General features: G+C 45.3%; 1 protein-coding gene across 1 annotated transcript in view; it reads right to left on the bottom strand.

Moving 5' to 3' along the window:
- The window catches only part of TPH2 (tryptophan hydroxylase 2), a 137152-nt gene that overhangs the window by 99546 nt on the left and 12139 nt on the right, over window positions 1-25467 (bottom strand). Inside the window, exon 5 of the mRNA XM_038756352.1 lies at window positions 4233-4300. Coding sequence (XP_038612280.1) covers window positions 4233-4300 — 68 coding nt within the window. The remainder of the gene's footprint in view (window positions 1-4232; window positions 4301-25467) is intronic.

Raw genomic sequence — 25467 nt, 5'->3', positions numbered from 1 at the left:
AATGGAAGCTCCCAGGGGAAGAAACCATTCCTTTTATTTTTACCGTAATAATACCGATGGTATTCGTTAAGTGTTTACTATGTGCCAAGCGTTGTTCTACGCACTGGAGTAGATACCAGGTAATCAGGTTGTCCCACATGGGGCTTACAGTCTTAATCCTCATTTTATAGATGAGCTCACTGAGGCACAGAGAAGTGATGTGACTTGCCCAAAGTCACACAGCTAATAGGTGGCAGAGCCGGGATTAGAACCCACGATCTCTGATTTAGACTGTGAGCCCACTGTTGGGTAGGGACTGTCTCTATATGTTGCCAATTTGTACTTCCCAAGCGCTTAGTACAGTGCTCTGCACATAGTAAGCGCTCAATAAATACGATTGATGATGATGATGATGATGATTCCCAAGCCCGTGCTCTTTCCACTAAGCCACACTGCTTCTCACCATGGCATCCGTAGCATCCCAAGGCCCTAGGTTAAGGAAAGCAGCATAGGTCTGGGAATCAGAAGGAACTGGATTCTAATCCTGGCTCTGCCGCATGTCTGCTGTGCGACTTGGACAAGTCACTTAACTTCTCTGGGCCTAAGGTACCTAATCTGTAGAATGGGGTTAAAGAGTGTGAACCCCATTTGGGCCTGTGTCTAACCTCATTAACTTGTATCTACCCCAGTGCTCAGAACAGTGCTTGGCACATAGTAAGCGCTTAATAGGTGCCGTTATGATCATTATCACCTCTGCCCACAGGAAATGCTCAGTTTAGGCGTTCTGGGGCTCAGCCAAATCTGATGGTGATGAAGCAGAAGATTAATTCATCAATCATAGTGATGGAGCGCTTACAGAGCACTATACTGAGCTCTTGGGAGAACTCGTTATCAGCAGGGAGCATATCTGCTAATTCTGTTGTAGCGTACTCTCCCACGCTCTTAGTTCAGTGCTCTTCACATAATAAGCACCCAAGTAATACCACTGATTACCATATAACAGAGTTAGAAGACACGTTCCCTGCCCACAAGGAGCTTACAGTCTAGAGGAGAGGGAGTGGCTGAGAAGACAGCTGGAATTTCGCTTAGATCTGCTTCAGAGAGGCACAGCAGGATGAGTTTCTCTGCTCACCTACTCCAGCTGCTGCTGCAGGACAACTCAGCTTTGGTGAGAAGTTTTTTGGAACGGGAGGCGGGGGGGACAAAGGGAGAAAGGAGGACAAAGTGGGGAGGACAAAATGGGCTGAAAGAAGAAAGGGAAAGTGAGAGAAGAGCAGAGAGGGAGAGAGACGTATCTCTGCCACAACAAGTAAAAATAATAATTGTGGTATTTGTTAAGCACTCACGATGTGCCAAGCGCTGTACTAAATGCTTGGGCAAATACAGGATAATCAGGTTGAACAAAGTTCCTGTCTCACATGAGGCTCACAGTCCAAGGAGGAAGAAAAATGGGCATTAAACCCCTATTGTACAGGTGACAAAACTGAGACACAGAGAAGTTAAGTGACTTGCCCACGGTCACACAGCAGGAAAGTGGCAGACCTAGGATTAGGAACAAATCAATCAATGGCATTTATGGAGCACTGTGACTGTGTGCACAGCACCATCCTAAGTGCTTAGGAGAGTCCAATACAACAAAGATAGCATTCATTCATTCAATCGTTCACTCGATCACATTTAAAGAGTGCTTACTTTGTGCAGAGCATTGTACTAAATGGTAGGGAGAGTACAGTACAATAAATAGACACATTCCCTGCTCACAACGAGTTTACAGCCTAAAGGGAGAGACAGACATTAATATAAAGAAAGAAAGAAATTACAGACACAGATAGTTCACCGCAATCCCCTGAAGGCTTAGTACAGTGCTCTGCACACAGTAATAATAATAATAATAATAATAATAATAATGTTGGTATTTGTTAAGCACTTACTATGTGCCAAGCACTGTTCTATGCACTGGGGTAGATACAAGGTAATCAGGTTGTTCCACGTGGGGCTCACAGTCTTCATCCCCATTTTGCAAATGAGGGAACTGAGGCCCAGAGAAGTTAAGTGTCTTGCCCAAGGTCACACAGCTGACAAGTGGCAGAGCCGGGATTAGAACCCATGACCTCTGGCTCCCCAGCCCGAGCTCTTTCCCTTGAGCGACGCTGCTTCTCTCCTTCACAGTAAGTGCTTAATAAACACTATCAGTTTTATTTGGCAACCCATGGTGTTCCCTGGGGCACTGGGGGGGGTACACCCCAAAAGCAATATCAGTTAGTCAATCAATTGTATTTATTGAGAGCTTAATATAATAATAATGATGATGGCATTTATTAAGTGCTTACCATGTGCAAAGCACTGTTCTAAGTGCTGGAGCACTGTTCTAAGCGCTGAGTACAATAATATGTGCAGAACACTGTACTAAGCACTTGGGAGAGTACAACAGAGTTAACAGACTTGTTTCCTTCCCATAACGAGCTTCCAGTCTAGAGGGGGAGACAAACATTAATATGACTAAATACGTAATTTATAATATATCATTTAAAGATATGTACAGAAGTGCTGTGGGGTTGGGGTGAATATCAGATGTCCAAAGGTCGTAGATCGAACTGTATAGATGATGCAGAAGGGCGATTGTGTCAGGGAAAAGAGAGATTAGTCGGCCAAGGCCTCCTGGAGAAGATGTGACCTTAATAATGATTTGAAGTTGGAAAGCGTGGTGGTCTGGTGTAATTAGGGGGGAGGGCATTCCAGGCTAGAGGGAAGAAGTGGGAAAGGGGTCAGCGGCAAGATAGATGAGATTGGAGCAGAGTGTGTGGGCTGGGTTGTAATATATTCCAAATATTGCTCATGAAGGCCCTGAATAACTCCAGGGCCACAGGCAGAGAGGAGGCAAGAAGTGGGTTGGTTGAGCACATCAGAGATGCAATACTGGGCTTGAATATTCTTACTGGTCTGATGTGGTGATAGCCTTTCTCATGTTAGGGTACTGGTCTAAGCAACTGGGGGAGTACAATGGAGGATCCCTGCCATCAAGGGGTTTCCAGCCTAGTTCTCAAATTCCTAGTTTAAAATACTGAAATTCTAGCAAAATCAACTATTTCATGAGAGGTTATATTACTGATTTTTCGTGTGTGTCGTGGGACATTATAAAGGAGAATGTTAGGAATCGATAGGTCCCCTAGCAAACTTCTCAGCAGCACACAAGAAGCTCTAATAATAATAATGGCATTTGTTAAGCACTTACTATGCGCAAAGCACTGTTCTAAGCACTGGAGAGGTTACAAGGTGATCAGGTTGTCCCACGGGGGGCTCACAGTCAATCCCCATTTTACAGATGAGTTAACTGAGGCCCAGAGAAGTTAGGTGACTGGCCCAAAGTCACACAGCTGACAACTGGCGGAGCCGGGATTTGAACCCATGACCTCTGACTCCAAAGCCCGGGCTCTTTCCACTGAGCCTCGCTGCTAATGGGAGCAGGAGCAGAAGGTAATTGAATAAACATAAGAAGAAGGAGCAGGAGAAGGAAGAGGAGGAGGAGGAGGAAAAGACAAAGAAGAAGAGGAAGAAGAAGAAGAAGAAGAGAAGGAGGAGGAAGAAGAAGAGGAGGAAGAGGAGAAGGACGGCAAGGAGGATGAGGAGGAAGAGGATGAGGAGGAGTCTTCTAGACTGTGAGCCCACTGTTGGGTAGGGACCGTCTCTATATGTTGCCAACTTGTACTTCCCAAGTGCTCAGTACAGTGCTCTGCACACAGTAAGCGCTCAATAAATATGATTGAATGAATGAATGAGGAGGAGGGCAAGGAGAACGAAGAAGACAAGGAGGAGAAGGAGGTATCTGTTGAGCATTTTCTGTATGCCCAACACTGTAACTAAACCCTTGGGTAAATACAAGACAACTTGTCAGTAGACTTAAATGCATCAAAAACCTGGCTATTTGTTCTCATACACAATCAGCAGTCCCTGACTTAGTTATCCCAGAAGTAATACAAAAGGGACTGCCAAAATAGCTCTCCCTCTTTGAGTAATAGTGAGCACAAACAGTGCGACTCTCACTCTAAGCATCTGACCTGCATGTCTTGTCATTTAACAATTGCTTCGGGGATGTCAAACGTCAGAGTTGGCATTTACAGCCTGGTGTTTAATGGTACGGAGCTACTTTCTGTAAAACTTGAAACTCGGAGAACCCACTGCTCATTTACAATGAATTGGCATTTTCTAACCCACTAGCAATGATGCCACGGGAAAAAAATGATACTCGTACTTACTATTTGTAACTCATGGCCACATCCACAAAATACTTCCTTCTCTGTCGATAGATGTTGTCCTTAAATCCCTTCAGTAAGGAAAAAGATTAATTTGTTACCCCGTGAAAGAAAATTAGCTGCAGGCAGTCTAAAATTCAATTATTGAAGTGTTTATTTAGCGCTTAATTTTAGCTTAAATATTGTATTTTAATTAGTACCATCTATAAGTTGAAACAGAAACACAATTATCCACCCCCACCCCCTGTCTTCAGTTCTTTTGAAAAAATCTGGGGGTGTTTATGCCCCACTACACACTGAGAAGATCTTCATTCATCCCTGGAGGGTCTCATTCTATTTTTCTTGTCACACAGGAGAAACACTTTAGGGCTGAGAGAACTGGTCCATGTGGGAATCTCTTCCTTCAGCCCTTTCTCTTTCTGCTTCTCCTGCCACATTTCCTTTTTTTTATTATTGGTATCTGTTAAGTGCTTACTATATGCCACACAAGAGCGTCGGGGTAGACACAAGCTAAACAGTGAAGCAGTGTGGCCTAGTGGAAAGAGCACAGAGCTGGGAGTCAAAAGATGTGGGTTCTAATCCCGACTCTGCCGCGTATTTGCTGCGCGACCCTGAATGTGTCACTTAACTTCTCTGGGCCCCAGTTACCTCATCTGTAAAATGGAGATAAAGTCTGCAAGACCCACGTGGGACAGGATCTGTGTTCAACCAGATTTCCTTATATCTACTCCAGAGTTTACAATAATGCTTGGCACTAAAAGCTTAATGAATTCCATTATTATTATTATTATTATGAGGTTGGACACAGTCCATGTCTCACATAGGGCTTGCAGTTTGAATTCCCATTTTGTAGATGCGGTAGCCGAGGCACAGAGAAGTTAAGTGATTAACCCAAGGCCACACAGCAGGCAAGACTCCCCGGGAAAGCAGAAGTGGGCTTCCTTCTCACTCCCCATTCCCATTTCCACATCATTCCACCTCCCCCATCCCCCTGTTTCCCCTCTTTTGAAATCTATACCATCTGCCTCCACACCCACTTCAGTTACTAGTCACAATCACTGCCACCCAGGCCCCACCTCCAACTTTTTGAACCATTGTGATCGCCTTCTAAGAAAACATTGCTTCCCTCTTCCTCCATGCCTACATTGATCCTTGGAGACTTCAATAACCATGTGGATGTTCCCTATGACCCTCTCACTGCCGCTTTCTACCACCCCTCAACTTCACTGACCTCCTGTTTCACCCTCACCTCAGCCACTCCCCAACTTGGACACCAACTTGAGCTCATCACCTCTAGTCACCGTACGATCTCTACCTTCATCAATTCTGAAAGCACAGCCTCCTCACCTGCCTTCTCTCCCACACATCCACTGCCCACAAATCTATCCTGTTCCCTCACAGAGACCTCTAATCTTCGGACCCCATCCAATTTTCTCAAGTCATCATGCCACATTGTCTCCATACCCAAACTGCCTTCCCTTGACCACCAGATTGACATCCTCAACCCCACTCTCTCTACTGAACTCAACTCAGTTGCTCCCTTATTCACTCAATCGTATTTACCTCATACCACTAACCCACAGCCCTGGATCACCTCCACATTCTGCTTCCTTTGCTTCTGGGCATGAAACACAAAGCACTGCTGGAGGAAATCCAAATATCCAGCTGTCCTCATCCACCTAGACTGCATCCTTGGCTTAATTTAACTCTGCCTTTTCCTCTGCCTGGCAACAATGCGTCTCCATCCTCATTGACTCATACGTACAATGCTCTTGCCAGTTTTTCAGACATTTAAATACCTCCTCAAACCCCCTACCCCTCCACCTCCCCCATCGCTCGCCCCTAATTACTTGGCCATGTACTTTATTGACATAATTGAAACCATCAGGTGCAATTGCCCTAAAATTTCCCTTGCTCTTCTCCCATCCCTCCCTCCTCCTGACACTTCTTCAACTGTCCCATCTTTCCCAATCCTAATCTCTCTCCTTCTCTGCAGTCTCTCATTTCCTCCTGCCTCAAGACATCTCTACTTGGATGTTCCGCCGAAACCTCAAAGTCAGCGTGTCCAAAACACAACTAATTACCTTCTCCCGGAAACCCTGTCTTCCTCCTGACTTTCCCATAACTGTTGATAACACCACAACTCCCCCAGTGTCACAAGTCTATAACCTTATTCAGTCTGTCAGCAAATACAGTCAGTTCAACCTGCAGAACATCACTAAATCTGCCTTTCCACCCCATCCAAATTGTTAGTATCGTAATCCAGGCTTTTATCCTATCCTGTCTTGATTACTGTATTCAGCCCCCCTGCCTCCTGTCTCTTCCCACTCCAGTCCAAACTTCACTCTGCTGTCCACATCATTTTTCCAGAAAACGGTTCAGTACAAGTTTCCCCACACCTCGATTACCTCAAGTGGTTGCTCATCTACCTCTGCATCTAACAGAAACTCCTTACCATGGCCTTTAAAGCACTCATTCATTCATTCAATCGTATTTATTGAGCGCTTACTGTGTGCAGAGCACTGTACTAAGCGCTCAATTGCCTTGCCCTCCTCACCTCACCTTGCTACTCTCCTCCTACAACCCAGCCCACATTGTCTATCTCACTGCCAACCTCTCACCCCTGTCCTCCCTCTCTCTTCACATCCAATACCTGATGACTCCCCCCACCTTCAAAGCCTTATTTAAAGCACATCTCCTCCAAGAGAACTTCCCCATACGTACATAGAGAAGCAGCGTGGCTCAGTGGAAAAGAGCCCGGGCTTTGGAGTCAGAGGTCATGGGTTCAAATCCCAGCTCTGCCAATTGTCAGCTGTGTGACTTTGGGCAAGTCACTTCACTTCTCTGTGCCTCCGTTACCTCATCTATAAAATGAGGATCAAGACTGTGAGCCCCCGGCATCGGACAACCTAATCACCCTGTAATCTCCCCAGTGCTTAGAACAGTGCTTTGCACATAGGAAGCGCTTAATAAATGCCATCATTATTATTATATCTGTAATTTATTCATTTTTATTACTGTCTGAATCCCCCTCTAGACTGTAAGCTTGCTGTGGGCAGGAAACATGCCTACCCACTCCATTATATTGCTCCCTCACACTTCACAGCAGGCAGACCACTGCTCTCTCCATCTTCGAAGCCTTTCTGAAATCTCACTTAGGTTCCTGATTAATCTCTCATCTTCCCACCCTGTTTCCCACCAAAACTGTCACTTCAGCACATCTAAGCACTTGATAACTCACCCTGCCCATCTATGGATTGAAGTACATATCATTTTAGGGTAGCAGCACGGATTAGTGGATAGAACATGACCCCGGGAGTCAGAAGGTCATGGGTTCTAATTCCGGCTCCGCCACTTGTCTGCTGTGTGACCTTGGGCGAGTCACTTCACTTCTCTGGGCCTCAGTTACCTCATCTGTAAAATGGGGATTGAGACTGTGAGCCCCACATGGGACAACTCGATTTACTTGTATCCACCCCAGTGTCTACTGCAGTGCCTGGAATATAGTAAGCGCTTAACAAATACCATAATTAGTATCACTATTATTGTCTATAGCTTTTTCCTTACTGAAACTTACTTTAATGTCTCTCTCTCCCACTAGATTGTAACTCCTTGAGGACAGAAAATGCTTCTATTGACTCTACTGTATTCTCTCAAGCCTCTAATACAGTGTTCTGCACAGAAAGAGACCTTGTAAATACTATTGCTAGACTGATCAAATGTGGGCCTGGAAAATAGATTTGTCTTTCCAGGAGCATTTTCTTGGGGAATTAAGGTGGGCCCCAACAAATTCATGATACATCAGCATTCTCCCCATCTTCAAACCTCCACTAAAATCACATCTCCTCCAGTTAGCCTTCCCTGACAATTCATTCATTCATTCAATCATATTTATTGAGCGCTTACTGTGTGCAGAGCACTGTACTAAGCACTTGGGAAGTACAAGTTGGCAACATATAGAGATGGTCCCTACCCAACAACGGGCTCACAATCTAGAAGGGGGAAACAGACAACAAAACAAAACATGTGGACAGGTGTCAAGTCACCAGAATAAATAAAAATAAAGCTAGATACACATCATTAACAAAATAGAATAGTAAATATGTACTATTCCCATATTTTCTCCTCCCTGTTCCCCATACCTCTGCATCACTTATGTCCTTGAGTTCCTGTCCACTAAGCATTCAGGTATTTGCCCCATCCCACTGTCCCTACAGAACTAAGGTCCATGTTGTTATACTTCTTTGCCTCTCCTATCTGAAATTTATTTTAACATTAGTCATTCCCTTTCAGTCATTACTACACTCTAAATTCCTCATGGGCAGGGATCATGTCTACCAACTCTTCTCTATTGCAAGCTCCCAAGAGCTTAAAGTCTATGGTAAGGAATTTCTGTTCGATGTAGAAGTGGATGAGCAACAACTCGTGGGTCTTGAGGAGTGGGGAAGCATGAACTGAACGCTTTCGTAGAAAAATGATCCAGGCAGCAGACTGAAATATGGACTGGGGTGGGGAGAGACAGGAGGCTGGGAGGATGAGCAAGAAGGCTGCTACAGTCTTCAAGGCAGGATAGGATAAATGCTTGGATTAATGCGGTAACGGCTGGATGAAGAGGAAAGGGCAGATTTTAGTAAACTCCCAAGTGCTTAGTATAGTGTCCTGAACAGAGTGAGCACACAATAAACACCACTGATTGACAAAAATTAACACTTCTTCCACTATACGCTAACCATTTAGACCTCACTTTAAAATCTGAGTAAAGCCTCTAGTTTTGGTGTCTGCGCTCATTAGACTGGAAGCTCCTTCAGGACAGGGAACTTGTGTCCGGCTTCTTAGTACAGCACAGTTCAAGGTCTTAGTACGACACCTCGAACTCAGCAGGTGTTAAATAAACACCACTGATTGATCTTAAAGGAGACACTGGAGAGTGTCTAGAGAAGAACAAAAATAAGGATGAAACGGATGGAGCCAAGATCCTCTGAGGAAAAGCTAAAGGAATTGGAGCTGGTTCTTCAGGAGTAAAGAAAGCTAGGAAGAATCAACAACCATCTTCAAGTAATTGGACTTTTAATGGGAGAGTATTGAGTACTCCTCTATGACCACTAAGGATTAAGAGGAAATTGGCTTATATAAGAGCTGGAGAGACTTGGGTGAAGAGCAGAATTTTTTTTCACTTTTTTTAACTCATAATAATAATAATAATGGAATTTGTTAAGCGCTTACTATGTGCAAAGCACTGTTCTAAGCGCTGGGGGGGATACAAGGTGATCATGTCCCACGTGGGGCTCACAGTCAATCCCCATTTTACAGATGAGGTAAATGAGGCTCAGAGAAGTTAAGTGACTTGCCCAAGGTCACACAGCAAACATGTGGGGGAGCTGGGATTCGAACCCATGACCTCTGACTCCCTAGCCCGGCCTCTTTCCACTGAGCCATGCTGCTTCTCTTATGGATCCAGGCATATATAGTAAAGAAGGTGAAGACTGACTTTTTTCTAAAAAAAAGTTCATTCCATGTTTTCCCGTTCCTCAAGAACTCCAGTGGTTGCCCATCCACCTCTGCATCATGGACACTCCTTTCAATTGGGAAGCAGCATAGCTCAGTGGAAAGAGCCTGGGCTTTGGAGTCAGGGGTCACGGGTTCAAATCCCGGCTCTACCACTTGTCAGCTGTGTGACTTTGGGCAAGTCACTTCACTTCTCTGGGCCTCAGTTACCTCATCTGGAAAATGGGGATTAAGACTGTGAGCCCCACGCGGGACAACCTGATCACCTTGTAAACTCCCCAGCACTTAGAACAGTGCTTGGCACTTAGTAAGCCCTTAATAAATGCCATTGTTATTATTACTATTATTATTAATTGACTTTAAAGCACTCAATCTAGTTACGTGACCTCCAAGCTCTCCTGGAAACCTTATCCAACCTGTCTCACTGACCCTGTCCGTCCGGCTCTCATCCTAGCTCTCTGGCCACTCATTCTCAGACTGAGCCCCTTCCTTCCTCTCCCCCTCATCCCCCTCTCCATCCCCCCCATCTTACCTCCTTCCCTTCCCCACAGCACCTGTATATATGTATATATGTTTGTACATATTTATTACTCTATTTATTTATTTATTTATTTTACTTGTACATATCTATTCTATTTATTTTATTTTGTTAGTATGTTTGGTTTTGTTCTCTGTCTCCCCCTTTTAGACTGTGAGCCCACTGTTGGGTAGGGACTGTCTCTATATGTTGCCAAGTTGTACTTCCCAAGCGCTTAGTACAGTGCTCTGCACACAGTAAGTGCTCAATAAATATGATTGATTGATTAATTGATTGATTCTCAGTCTCTTGCATGGGCTCCTCCTCTGCCTCCCACCCTTTACCTCTAGGTTCAGATCCTCTTTCTATTCTTCATCCACTCCAACTCCCTTGGAGAACTCATTCGCTTCCATGGCTTTAACTACTATTTCTACGTGAATGATTCCCAAATCTCCACCTTCAGCCCTGATCTGTGGCCTTCTCTGCAGTCCCATATTCCCTCCTGCCTTCAGGACATCTCTATTTGGTTGTCCCACCGACTCCTCAAACTTAGTAGGTCCAAATCAGAACTCCTCATATTCCCACTCAAACCCTTCCTTTCCCAAGACTTTCCCATCCTTTTAGACAGTATCTCCATCCTCCCCACCTCACAACCCAATAAGCCTGGCATTATCTTTGACTCCTATCTCTCATTCAACCCACGTATTCAATGTCACCCGATCCTGTCATTTCATCCTTCACAACATCACTAACATCTGCCCTTTCCTCTCCAAACTGCTATTTTGTTCATCCACGCACTTATCCCATTCTGCCTTAATTATTATTATTAATAATAATAATAATTGTAGTAATTGTTAAATGCTTATTAGGTTTCAGGCACTGTATTTAAGTACTGGGGAGGATACAAGCAAATCATGTTAGGTGCAGTTCCTGTCCCACATGGGGCTCACAGTCTCAATCCCCATTTTCCAGATGGGGCACCTGAGGCACAGATAAATTAAGTGACTTGCCCAAGGTCACACAGCAGACAAGTGGCAGAGCAGGTATAACCGTGCACTCTCTAGAAGCAGTGTGGCTCAATGGAAAGAGTCCGGGCTTGGGAGTCGGAGGTCATGGCTCCGCCAACTGTCAGCTGTGTGACCTCGGGCAAGTCACTTAACTTCTCTGTGCCTCAGCTACCTCATCTGTAAAATGGGGATGAAGACTATGAGCCCCCCGTGGGACAACCTGATCACTTGTATCCTCCCCGGCGCTTAGAACAGTGCCTTGCACGAAGTAAGTGCTTAACAAATGCCATCATAATTATTATTATTATTATTATTATTATTACGATGCCATGCTGCTTCTCTGTTTCTTCATCAGCCTCTCGTCTCTCCCCACTCCAGTCCACACTTCATTCTGCTGCGTGGATCAATTTCCTACAAAAACGTTCAGTCCATGTTGCCCCCCTCCTGGAGAACTTCCAGTGGTTGCCCACCCAACTCCACACCAACTCCTTATCCTAGGCACTTCGGTACTCAATCAGCTTGGCCCCTCCAACCTTACCTCCCTGATTTCCTGCAACCTAGCCCACCCACTTTACTCCTCTAATACCAACCTCAATCTCATCCGTCTTGCCACTCACCCCTCGCCCACGTCCTGACTTCGGGGTACACTTTTGTGGGGGGCTAATGGCCACAGTTCGAAATATGAAAGCACCCAGTTGGAAGCAGACCATCAATGAAACAATTAATAGTATTTATTGGGCACTTACTTTGTTCAAAGGACTGTTCTAAATGCTTGGGGGACTACAATACAGTTGGTAGAAGCAGCATGGCTCAGTGGAAAGAGCCTGGGCTTTGGAATCAGAGGTCATGGGTTCAAATTCCCGCTCCGCCAATTGTCAGCTGTGTGACTTTGGGCAAATCACTTAACTTCTCTGTGCCCCAGTTACCTCATCTGTAAAATGGGATTAAGATTGTGAGCCCCCAGTGGGACAACTTGATCACCTTGTTACCTCCCCAGTGCTTAGAACAGTGCTTTGCACACAGTAAGCGCTTAATAAATGCCATCATCATTATTATTATTATATCCATATTCATAATTTATCTGTTAATAACAATATCTGTCTCCCCTCTAGACTGTAAGATCACTGTGAGCAAGGATCATGTCTACCGACTCTGTTATACTCTCTCGAGTGCTTAGTGGAGTCCTCTGAACACAGTAAACATTCAATAAATATGATTAATTGATTGACTGATCGATCATTCAGCCTTCTCCCTCCTACCTGAGCTCGGAGATCTCCTACAACACAGTCCACACACTTCATATCTCTAATGCCAACCTATTTGTTTTACTGCATTTATTGAGCACTTACTGTGTGCAGAGCACTGTACTAAGAGCTTGGAGAGTACAATACAGCAATAAACCTACTCACTGTATCTGAATTTAGAGAAGCAGCGTGGCTCAGTGGAAAGAGCCCGGGCTTTGGAGTCAGTGGTCATGGGTTCAAACCCCGGCTCCGCCAATTGTCAGCCTTGTGACTTTGGGCAAGTCACTTCACTTCTCTGTGCCTCAGTACCTCAACTGTAAAATGGGGATTAAGACTTTGAGCCCCCCGTGGGACAACCTGATCACCTTGTAACCTCCCCAGTGCTTAGAACAGTTTTTTGCACACAGTAAGCGCTTAATAATGCCATCATTATTATCATTATTATTATCTCATTGCTGACCCCTCGCCCAAGTCCTCCCTTTGGCTTGGAACTGCCTTCCCTTGTCTATACGACAGGCCACCAACCTCCCCACTTTCAAAACCTTACAAAAATCACATTTCTTTTAAGAGGCCTTCCCTTCCTAAGCCCTCAATTCCCCTACTCCCTCTCCCTTCTGAGTCACCTACGCATTTGGATCTCTTCCCTTTAAGCACTTGCTATTCACCCCACCTCAGCATCTATATATATATATATATATATATATATATATATATATATATTTATATGCATCTATATACTTATATTAATGTCTGTCTCCACCTCTAGACTGTAAGCTCGTTGTGGGCAGGGAATGTGTCTTCCAACTCTGTTATGTTTTACTCTCTTGTCTTGCACATAGCAAGCACTCAATAAATACCACTGATTGATTAACAAAAATCAAGACATTCCTTCCACTATTCTCTAACCATTTAGACCTCATTTTCAAATTCTAGTACAGTATTGTGTCCTGGAGTGTGTACCCATTTGACTGTCAGCTCCTTCAGGACAGGGAAACTGTGTCTCACTTTTTAGTACAGTGCAGGACAAGCTCTTAATACGGCTCTTTGAACTCAATAGGTGCTAAATAAACACCAATGATTGATCTTAAAAGAGACACTGAAGAGTGTCTAGAGAATAATAATAATGATAATGGTGTTTGTTAAGAGCTTACTATGTGCAAAGCACTGTTCTAAGCCCTGGGGGGGATACAGGGTGACCAAGTTGTCCCACGTGGGGCTCACAGTCTTAATCCCCATTTTACAGATGAGCGAACTGAGGCACAGAGAAGTTAAGTGACCTGCCCAAAGTCACACAGCTGACAACTGGCGGAGCCGGAATTTGAACCCACGACCTCTGACTCCAAATCCCGTGCTCTTTCCACTGAGCCACACGGCTTTTCACAGAAGAACAAAAATAACAATAAAACAGATGGAGCATAGATCCTTTGAGGAAAAGCTAAAGGAACCGGGCCTTGTTCTTCTGGAGGAACAAAGCTAGGAAGAATGAACAACCATAATCAAGTAATTGAGACTTTTAACGGGAGGCTGTTGAGTAGTCCTCCATGTCCACTAAGGATTATGTAAGAGGAAATCGGCTTATATAAGAGCTGGAGAGATTTGGATGTGGGGTACAATTTCAGAATTTTTTTTTAACTGGAGCCCCCAAGTGTTTATAGCCTCTGACTTCTCTGTGCCTCAGTTGGCTCATCTGTAAAATGGGGATTAAGACTGTGAGCCCCACGTGGGACAACTTGATCGCCCCGTATCCCCCCAGTGCTTAGAACAGTGCTTTGCACATAGTAAGCGCTTAACAAACACCATCATCATTATTATTATTCCCAAGACACTCTTCAGTGTCTCTTTTAAGATCAATCATTGAAGGTGGAGACATTTTTCTACAATAATGTTCAGTCCCCACACCTCCCCACTCCTCGAGAACCCCCAATGGCCACCCATCCACCTCCACATCATGGATACGGTTCAGCATCAGCTTTAAACCTCTCAATCGGCTCTCTTCCTTCTACCTGACATTGCTGATTTCTTACTGCAACCCAGCCCAAACCCCTGGCTTCTCTAACAGCAACCTACTCATTGCATCTCTATCTCTCTGTCCAACCCCTTGTCCACATCCTCCCTCTGGCCGGGATCTCCCTCCCCCTTCATATACTACAGACCGCCACTCGCCTCGATTTCAAAGCCGTACTAAAATCGCGTGTCCTTTGAGAGGAGCCCTCATTTCCCTTCCTCTTTCACCTTCTGTTACCTAGGCACTTCGATCTGTACCCTTTAATCACCTGATATTCACCCCACCCTCAGCCCCACAGCACTTGTATACGCATTCATAACTGATTTTCATGCCGCCCCTTCTAGTATGAAAACCCTTTGTGTGGAGGGATTGTGTCGGGTTTTTATAAGGTTTTGACTCAACGGCCTAAGACAAGACAAGCTCTTAGTACAGCAGTTCAAACTCAGTAGGTGCTAAACACCACTGATTGATCTTAAAAGAGACACTGGAGAGTGTCTAGAGAAGAACAGAATAAGGATGAAACGGATGGAGCATAGATTCTTTGAGGAAAAGCTAAAAGAGTTGGGGCTGGTTCTTCTGGAGAAAGAAAGCTAGGAAGAATTAACTACCATCATCAAGTAATTGAGGCATTTAGCAGGAGGCTCCTGAATAGTCCTCCATATCCACTAAAATTAAGATGAAATTGGTTTATATAAGAGCTGAAGAGATTTGGATGCAGGGTAGGATTTTTTTTTTAACTGGTGCACCCAAGCATTTATAGGCCTGAAGGTGGAAACATTTTTTTCTGGAATAATATTCAGTCCACGTCTCCACCACTCTTCAAGAACCTCCAGTGGCTCCTCATCATGGATATTCTTTACCTTCAGCTTTCAAAAACTCCTACCTGACCTGGCTGATTTCTTACTACAACCCAGCCCATACATATCACTTCTCTCCCAAACATTTAGTACAGTCCTCTGCACTTCACTTAATAAGTGCTCAATAAATACCACTGAATGATTGATTTGCTAATGCTAACCTAACTTCTTGTACCCCAATCTCATAATAATAATAATAATAATAATAATAATAATAATAATAATAGCATTTCTTAAGTGCTTACTATGTGCAAAGCACTGTTCTAAGAGCTGGGGAGGTTACAAGGTGATCAGGTTGTCCCACGGGGGACTCACAGTCTTAATCCCTATTTTGCAGATGAGGGAACTGAGGAACAGAGAAGTGAAGTGACTTGCCCAAAGTCACACAGCTGACAATTGGCGGAGCTGGGATTTGAACCCATGACCTATCTCATACTGACTCTGAGCCCACATCCTGACTGCAGCCTGAAGCTCCCTCCCTCCATCATTATATGACCACTGTAAATATTTATTTACACCACTATAAATAAACTAGACTGTAAACTACTTAGGGGCTGGGATCATATCTATTGTACTGACTCTCCCAAGAGCTATGTACACTGTAAGCACTCAATAAATACCATTAATTTTTATGGTATTCATTAATAATAATAATAATAATAATGGTATTTGTTAAGTGATTAATCAGGCACTGGACTAAGCACTGAGGTAGATACAAGCTACTCCAGGTTGGACAAAGTCCATGTCCCACGTAGGGCTCCCAGTCTTAATTCCCATTTTACAGATGAGGTAACTGAAGCACAGAGAAGTGAAGTGACTTTTCCAAGGTCACACAGCAGACACGTGGCAGAGCCAGGATTAGAATCCAGGTCCTTCTGGCTCCCATCCACTAGACCACGCTGCTTCTCATTAATTGATTGTCCCTGCCACCCACAAAGGCTGGATCTTGGTTGTAACTGCATTTTACTATTATTATTAGTATGGTGTTTGTTAAGAGCTTACTCTGTGTGTGTGTCAAGCACTGTTCTAATAATAATAATAATAATGATGGTATTTGTTAAGCCCTTACTATGTGCAAAGCACCATTCTAAGAGCTCGGGAGGTTACAAGATGATCAGGTTGTCCCATGGGGGGCTCACACCTTTAATCTCTATTTTACAGATGAGGTTAACTGAGGCACAGAGGAGTTAAGTGACTTGCCCAAAGTCACACAGCTGACAGTTGGTGGAGCCGGGATTTGAACCCCTGACCTCTGACTCCAAAGCCCGTGCTCTTTCCACTGAGCCATGCTGCTTCTCATAATAATAATAATAGTATCTGTTAAGCACTATGTGCAAAGCACTGTTCTAAGTGCTGGGGAGGTTACAAGGTGATCAGGTTGTCCCCCGGGGGGCTCACAGCTTTAATCCTCATTTTACAGATGAGGTAACTGAGGCACAGAGAAGTTGTGTGACTTGCCCAAAGTCACACAGCTGACAGTTGGCGGAGCCAGGATTTGAACCCATGACCTCGGACTCCAAAGCCCGGGCTCTTTCCACTGAGCCACGCTGCTTCTCCATACTGGGGTAGATGGAAATTAATCAGGTTGGACACAGTCCCTGTTCCACGCGGGGCTCACAATCTAAGCACTTAGTCCAACGCTTCATGCTGCACTCTGAATGCTAAATGATCCCAAACCCCGCCTCGAGCCACGAAAGAAGCCAAGAAAGCAACAGACAGGTCATCCCTCACTAATCAAGTGTTCAATTCTCTGGGGGGCTCACAGCTTCATTGACTTTGGACAATCCAGGATTTCTGCTGGACTGCCTAAAAGCGGAGACCCAGTCGGAAAAATGTTAATTGGTTAATTGCTGGACAGGCACTTCATCCTCACCAAGACTCCATAAAACACCTCATTCAAGGCCCTGCTGAGAGCTCACCTCCTCCAGGAGGCCTTCCCAGACTGAGCCCCTTCCTTCCTCTCCCCCTCGTCCCCCTCTCCATCCCCCCCCATCTTACCTCCTTCCCTTCCCCACAGCACCTGTATATATGTATATATGTTTGTACATATTTATTACTCTATTTATTTACCTCCTTCCCTTCCCCACAGCACCTGTATATATGTATATATGTTTGTACATATTTATTACTCTATTTATTTATTTATTTTACTTGTACATATCTATTCTATTTATTTTATTTTGTTAGTATGTTTGGTTTTGTTCTCTGCGCCCCCCCCCCCCCCCCCCCCATTTAGACTGTGAGCCCACTGTTGGGTAGGGACTGTCTCTATATGTTGCCAATTTGTACTTCCCAAGCGCTTAGTACAGTGCTCTGCACATAGTAAGCGCTCAATAAATACGATTGATGATGATGATGATAGTAAGCGCTCAATAAATACGATTGATGATGATGATGATGATGATGATGTCTCCCCCTTTTAGACTGTGAGTCCACCGTTGGGTAGGGACTGTCTCTGTTGCGAATTTGTACTTCCCAAGCGCTTAGTACAGTGCTCTGCACACAGTAAGCGCTCAATAAATACGACTGATGATGATGATGATGATTCCGAACGCTTCCCGGGTCTCTGGCAGGATTATGTTGGTCTCTGACTTCAACGGAGACAACCTTCTGGCATCTGCGGCATTTTTAGGGAGGTCTTCGCTCCATGGATCCCCTGAATTGAGTAGCCAGACCCTTCAGCACATTCATCCCTTCTCCGGAGAACCAGCTAAGCTTCTGAGGAGATTCAGCCCCCATATTCTCCCAGGGCATCCAGCTCAGGTGCTGGTTGGCCTAAGGGAAACAGTTTAAGGCAGGGGAGCAGGAGACAGGATATAATTCCAGCTTCCTTCCTCCTGTGCAGGAGCTGCGGAGCGCTCCTGGCAGAAATCCAGATATCGGGTCAACCTTGTCCACCTCAAGTTTGTAATAACGATGATAATGGCATTTATTAAGCGCTTACTATGTGCAAAGCACTGTTCTAAGCGCTGGGGAGGTTACAAGGTGATCAGGTTGCTCCACGGGGGGCTCACAGCTTTAATCCCCGTTTTACAGATGAGCTAACTGAGGCCCAGAGCAATAAAGTGACTTGCCCCAAGTCACACAGCTGACAAGTGGCAGAGCCGGGATTTGAACCCACGACCTCTGACTCCAAAGCCCAGGCTCTTTCCACTGAGCCACACTGCTTCTCTGCTTTAACTCTGCCCTCTCCTGTGCCCCGAAAAATTATTCCTCCATCTCTATTGACAACCATATCCACTGTCCTCTCAGTTGTTCTAAATATTTATCTCTTTCCTCAAAACTGCCTCCCCACCTCTTTCCCCTAGTGACCTGGCCACCTATTTTATTGAGAAAATTGAAAGCATCAGACGTGGTCTCCCTAAAATCTCCCTTGCTCCTCTCCAGTCCCTCCCTCCCCCTGCCCCTTCTTCAACTCTCCCATCTTTCCCAGCAGTCTGTCGAGAGGAGATCTCTCGTGGGGGTTCCCCAAGGTTCAGTGCTTGGTCCCCTTCTGTTCTCGATCTACACGCACTCCCTTGGTGACCTCATTCACTCCCACGGCTTCAACTATCATCTCTACGCTGATGACACCCAGATCTACATCCCTGCCCCTGCTCTCTCCCCCTCTCTCCAGGCTCGCATCTCCTCCAGCCTTCAGGACATCTCCATCTGGATGTCTGCCCGCCACCTCAAACTCAACATGTCCAAGACTGAACTCCTTGTTTTCCCTCCCAAACCCTGCCCTCTCCCTGACTTTCCCATCTCTGTTGACGGCACTACCATCCTTCCCGTCTCACAAGCCCGCAAGCTTGGTGTCATCCTCAACTCCGCTCTCTCATTCACCCCTCACATCCAAGCCGTCACCAAAACCTGCCGGTCTCAGCTTCGCAACATTGACAAGATCCGCCCTTTCCTCTCCATCCATACCGCTACCCTGCTCGTTCAAGCTCTCATCCTATCCCGTCTGGACTACTGCATCAGCCTTCTCTCTGATCTCCCATCCTCGTGTCTCTCCCCACTTCAATCCATACTTCATGCTGCTGCCCAGATTGTCTTTGTACAGAAACGCTCTGGGCATGTTACTCCCCTCCTCAGAAATCTCCAGTGGCTACCAATCAATCTGCGCATCAGGCAGAAACTCCTCACCCTGGGCTTCAAGGCTGTCCATCACCTCGCCCCCTCCTACCTCACCTCCCTTCTCTCCTTCTACAGCCCAGCCCGCACCCTCTGCTCCTCTGCCGCTAATCTCCTCACCGTACCTCGTTCTCGCCTGTCCCGCCATCAACCCCCGGCCCACGTCATCCCCCGGGCCCGGAATGCCCTCCATGGAATGGCCATCCGCCAAGCTAGCTCTCTTCTTCCCTTCAAGGCCCTATTGAGAGCTCACCTACTCCAGGAGGCCTTCCCAGACTGAGCCCCTTCCTTCCTCTCCCCCTCATCCCCCTTTCCATCCCCCCATCTTACCTCCTTCCCTTCCCCACAGCACCTGTATATACGTATATATGTTTGTACATATTTATTACTCTATTTATTTATTTATTTTACTTGTACATATCTATTCTATTTATTTTATTTCGTTAGTATGTTTGGTTTTGTTCTCTGTCTCCCCCTTTTAGACTGTGAGCCCACTGTTGGGTAGGGACTGTCTCTATATGTTGCCAACTTGTACTTCCCAAGCGCTAAGTACAGTGCTCTGCACACAGTAAGTGCTCAATAAATACGATTGATGATGATCTCTCGTCTTCTCTCAAAAGCCTCCAATCTCATTCTGTTTCACCTTATCAAGACACTTGCCCTCTCCCTTCTTTCCTCCCTGACCACCATTTTCAACTGTTTGCTCTCCACTGGATTCTTCCCTATCCTAAAACATGTTCCTATCTTCCCTATCCTAAAAAAACCCTCCCCTTAACCCCATGGCTCCCTCCAGTTATCACCTCATCTCTCTCCTACCATTCCTTTTCAAACTCCTTGAGCGAGTTGCCTACATAATAATAATAATGGCATTTATTAAGCGCTTACTATGTGCAAAGCACCATTCTAAGGGCTGGCACTACATGCACTGTCTCAAGTTCGTTTCCTCCAGTCCTCTCCTTGACTCCCTCCAATCTGGCTTCCATGCCCTTCACTACCCTTTCAGAGGTCACAAATGATGTCTCTCTTGCCAAATCCAATGGTCTCTACTCCATCCTAATCCCCCTCAACCTTTCAGCTGCCTTTGACACCATCGACCACCCCCTTCTCCCGGAAACCTTGGCTTTACTGATAAAGTCTTCTCCTGGTTCTCCTCCTATCTCTCTGGCCACACATTCTCGGTCTCTTTCACAAGCTCCTCCTCTGCCTCCCATCCTCTAACTGTGGGAATCCCTCAAGGTTCAGTGCTGGGTCCCCTTCTATTCTTCATCTATCCCCATTCCTTTGGAGAACTCATCTGCTCCCGTGGCTTCAACTATAACCTCTAGGCAGTTGATTTCCAGATGTACATGTCCAGCCCTTATCAGTCTCCCTCTCAGCAGTCTGCCATCAAGACAGCTCTGCTTGGATATCCCGCTGCCATGTACAAAACAGAATTCCTTGCCTTCCCACCCAAATCCTATCCTCCCCCTGATTTTCCCATCCTTCCTGTCTCCCAAGCCCGCCAACCTGGAGTTATCCTTGACTCATCTCTCTCACTGGACCCACAAACCCAATCCGTCACTAAATCCTGTTTGTTCAACCTTCACGACATCACTAAGCTTCATCCTTTCCTCTCCATTCAAACTACCATGTTAACCCAAGTACTTACCCCAAACCACCATGATTACTGTATCAGCCTTCTTCCTGATCTCCCAGGTTCCTGTCTCTCTACAATCCAGTCCATACTTCACTCCGCTGCCTTGATCATTTTTCTACAAAAATGATTCAGCTCATGTCTCCCCCATCCTCAAGAACCTCCATTGGTTCTCCATCCACCTCCGCATCAAACGGAAACTCCTTACCGTCGTGTTTCAAGCACTCCATCATCTTGTCCCCTCCTGCATCACCTGGCTGTTCTCCTAATAATAATAATAATGATGATGATGGCATTTGTTAAGCGCTTACTATGTGCAAAGCACTGTTCTAAGCGCTAGGGGGATACAAGGTGATCAGATTGTCCCACGTGAGGCTCACAATCTTAATCCCCATTTTACAGATGAGATAACTGAGGCACAGAGAACTTAAGTGGCTTGTCCAAGGTCACACAGTGGACATGTGGCGGAGCTGGGATAATAATAACAATGATGATATTTGTTAAGCGCTTACTATGTGCAAAGCACTGTTCTAAGCACTGGGGGGGGGATGCAAGGTGATCAGGTTGTCCCATATGAGGCTCACAGTCTTAATCCCCATTTTACAGATGAGGGAACTGAGGCACAGAGAAGTTAAGTGGTTTGCCCAAGGTCACACAGCTGACAAGTGGCTGAGTCAGGATTCGAACCCATGACCTCTGACTCCCAAGCCCACGCTCTTTCCACTGAGCCACACTGCTTCTCCATACAACTCAGCCCTCATATTTCAGTCTAATGACAACCTACTCACTGTATTTCGATCTCCTCTATCTCACTGCCGACCTCTCACTCACATTCATTCAGTCATTCATTCAATCGCATTTATTGAGCGCTTACGTGTTGCAGAGCACTGTACTCAGCGCTTACATCCTCCCTCTCGTCTGAAATGCCCTCCCTCTTCTTATCTGGTAGACATTTCCTCTCCTCACATTCAAATCCTTATTAAAAGGAAATCTCCTCCAAGAGGCCTTCCCTAAGGAGACCCTCATTTCCTCTTTTCCCGCTCCCCTCAGCATCACCCTGATTTGCTCCTAATAATAATAATATTTGTTAAGCGCTTACTATGTGCAAAGCACTGTTCTAAGCGCTGGGGAGGTTACAAGGTGATCAGGTTGTCCCAACGGGGGCTCACAGTTTTAATCCCCATTTTACAGATGAGGTAACTGAGGCCCAGAGAAGTTAAGTGACTTGCCCAAAGTCACACAGCTGACAGTTGGCGGAGCCGGAATTTGAACCCATGACCTCTGACTCCAAAGCCCGGGCTCTTTCCACCGAGCCACGCTGCTCCCTTTATTCATTCCTCCCTCAGCCCCACAGCACTTATGTATATATCCATAATTTCTTCATTTATATTAATGTCTGTCTCCCCCTCTAGACTGTGATCTCAGTGTGGGCATATGCCTACCAATTCTGTTGTAATGGACTGCGCCGCCAATTGTCAGCTGTGTGACCTTGGGCAAGTCACTTCACTTCTCTGTGCCTCAGTTACCTCATCTGTAAAATGGGGATTAAGACTGTGAGCCCCCCGTGGGACAACCTGATCACCTTGTAACCTCCCCAGTGCTTAGAACATAGTAAGCACTTAACAAATGCCATCATTATTATTCCAAGTGCTTAATACAGTGTTCTGCACCTAGTAAGTGCTCAATAAATACAATTGAATGAATAGTAAGTGCTCAATAAATACTATTGATTGATTGATTGAGCTTTGCCACTTGCATACTGGGTGACCTTGGGCAAGTTATTTCACCTCTCCAGACCTCAGTTTTCTCATCTTTCAGATGGGGATGAGATCAATTTTTGAACCTCATATGGGACAGAGACTGTGAATTCCCTCACACCCTTGTACTGACCCCAGAGTTTAGCACACAGCAAGCTCTCACTAAAAGACATCATTATGAAAAATGGTTTCCATTGCCTACCCCCTTTCGATTAAATATTTGGTTTGCCTCAAGTGGAAAAAACCCGCGTGATCCAACCAATGAATGAAGCGGGGTATTGTTAACTACCCGACATAACTCAAGAACTTGAACACTAAACAGGATTAGACAGAGGGAGGCAGAGGATGAAATTAGTAATAATGGGATGAAATTTAGCAAAAGAAAATGATGCCTCGATAGCTGGATAAATCATCTCCCAGGGAGGCCCAAGCAGCCTGTCAAGAAAAGTGCCTGATTTCCCATAATTTAAATCACCTAAAACCAAACAAAATGGAATCCTTGGGAATAGCCCGTTTGGATTGAGAAAATTCCACACAGCCTGACAGATGGACTAGATCTTTCTGCTCTGGGATCAAATGATTATGCTCTGAACGCATTCCTGCTTTCCAAAGAGGTGGTTCGTTAGTCGGTTGGCTCCCGATGAAGTAGGAAACCATTTTATTCCCATTTCATAGATGAAGAAATTGAGGTCTCGGGAGGTGAGGCAACTTGCTTTAGGTCACACAAAAAGGCAGCGGCTGAAAAAGAATGAGCAGTCCCAGTTTTACAATTACCACCTAGCGATTAACCTCTGATGTCATCATCATCATCATCATCAATCGTATTTATTGAGCGCTTACTATGTGCAGAGCACTGTACTAAGCGCTTGGGAAGTACAAATTGGCAACATATAGAGGCAGTCCCTACCCAACAGTGGGCTCACAGTCTAAAAGGGGGAGACAGAGAACAAAACCAAACATACTAACAAAATAAAATAAATAAATGTCGCCCTCCCTCTTTCATTTCGGCCTTGAACAGAGGGTCTCAGGTTGCCAGAAGCCCAGCTACTAGCTATGAAAGATGCTGAAAATATAAACTGTAATAGTGATATTTGTTAAGCGCTTACTATGCAGCAAGCACTGTTCTAAGCGCCGGGGTCGATATAAGGTAATCAGGTTGTCCCACGAGGGGCTCACAGTCTCAATCCCCATTTTACAGACTGGAGGGAGGAGGATTTAATCTCCATTTTACAGATGAGGTAACGGACACAGAGACGGCAAGTGGCTCGGCCAAAGCCACGCAGCGGACGAATGACAGGGCCGGAATTAGAACCCAGGTCCTCTGAGGTCCAGGCTCACGGTCTTTCCGCTAGCCTTCTCCGTTCACCGGATCGGTTCTCCCAGTTCCCAGGGCAGGATTGAAGAGTCGGGGCCTGAGACGAGGCGAGGTTTGTACGTACAATGTCATAGCTGAGGGTAGGGGGGACGTCCAGAGTCCCTTAGGACTTGTCTATCAAGGGAACAGACTATCAAAAGTTAATCCTTCAAAGACTGAGGACTATAAGAATAATGCTGAAAACATTTAGACTATGAGTCCATCCACCTCTGCATCAAATAGAAACGCCTCACCATTGGCTTTAAAGCACTCAATCACCTTGTCTCTGGCCTGGAATCAATCAATCGTATTTATTGAGCGCTTACTATGGGCAGAGCACTGTACTAAGCGCTTGGGAAGTACAAATTACTTCCACTGGAAGTGGAATTCCAGGCCCTCCCTCTCCCCACCTTCAAGGCCTTATTCATTCGATGGTATTTATTGAGCGCTTACTATTATTTATTGTTTAATTTATTATTATTAATAATAATAATATAATATGGCCTGGAATTCTAGGCCCTCCCTCTCCCACCCTCAAGGCCTTATTCATTCGATCGTATTTATTGAGCACTGGCTATTATTTATTGTTTAATTTATGGATAATAATAATATAATATATTATTATTTCATTTATCTATCATTGATTTATTTATTGAGCGCTGCTTATTGAGAAGCAGCGTGGCTCAGTGGAAAAGAGCCCGGGCTTTGGAGTCAGTGGTCATGGGTTCAAATCCCGGCTCCGCCAACTGTCAGCTGTGTGACTTTGGGCAAGTCACTTCACTTCTCTGGGCCTCAGTTACCTCATCTGGAAAGTGGGGATTAAGACTGTGAGCCCCCCGTGGGACAACCTGATCACCGTGTATCCCCTCAGCACTTAGAACAGTGCTTGGCACATAGTAAGTGCTTAATAAATGTCATTATTATTATTATTATTACTATGTGCAGAGCACTGTATTGAAGGTACATCTCCTCCATGAGGCCTTCCCTGACTTTTCTCTTTTCTTCCACTCCCTTCTGGGGCTCTTTGACTTGCTCTCTTTATTCAAGCCCCCATCCAGCCCTCAGCACTTATATACCTAGCCAGAATTCTTTTATTTATATATATATTTTTTGAGAAACTTCGTGGTGTAGTGGATACAACATGGTCTTGGGAGTCAGAAAGTCAGGGTTCTAATCCTGGCTCCACCACTTGTTTGCTGCGGGACTTGGGGTAAGTCGCTTCACTTCTCTGTGCCTCAGTTAC

Source organism: Tachyglossus aculeatus, chromosome 14 (assembly GCF_015852505.1).
Source record: "Tachyglossus aculeatus isolate mTacAcu1 chromosome 14, mTacAcu1.pri, whole genome shotgun sequence".
Taxonomy (NCBI): domain Eukaryota; kingdom Metazoa; phylum Chordata; class Mammalia; order Monotremata; family Tachyglossidae; genus Tachyglossus; species Tachyglossus aculeatus.
This window is presented reverse-complemented; position numbering and strand designations above follow the sequence as displayed.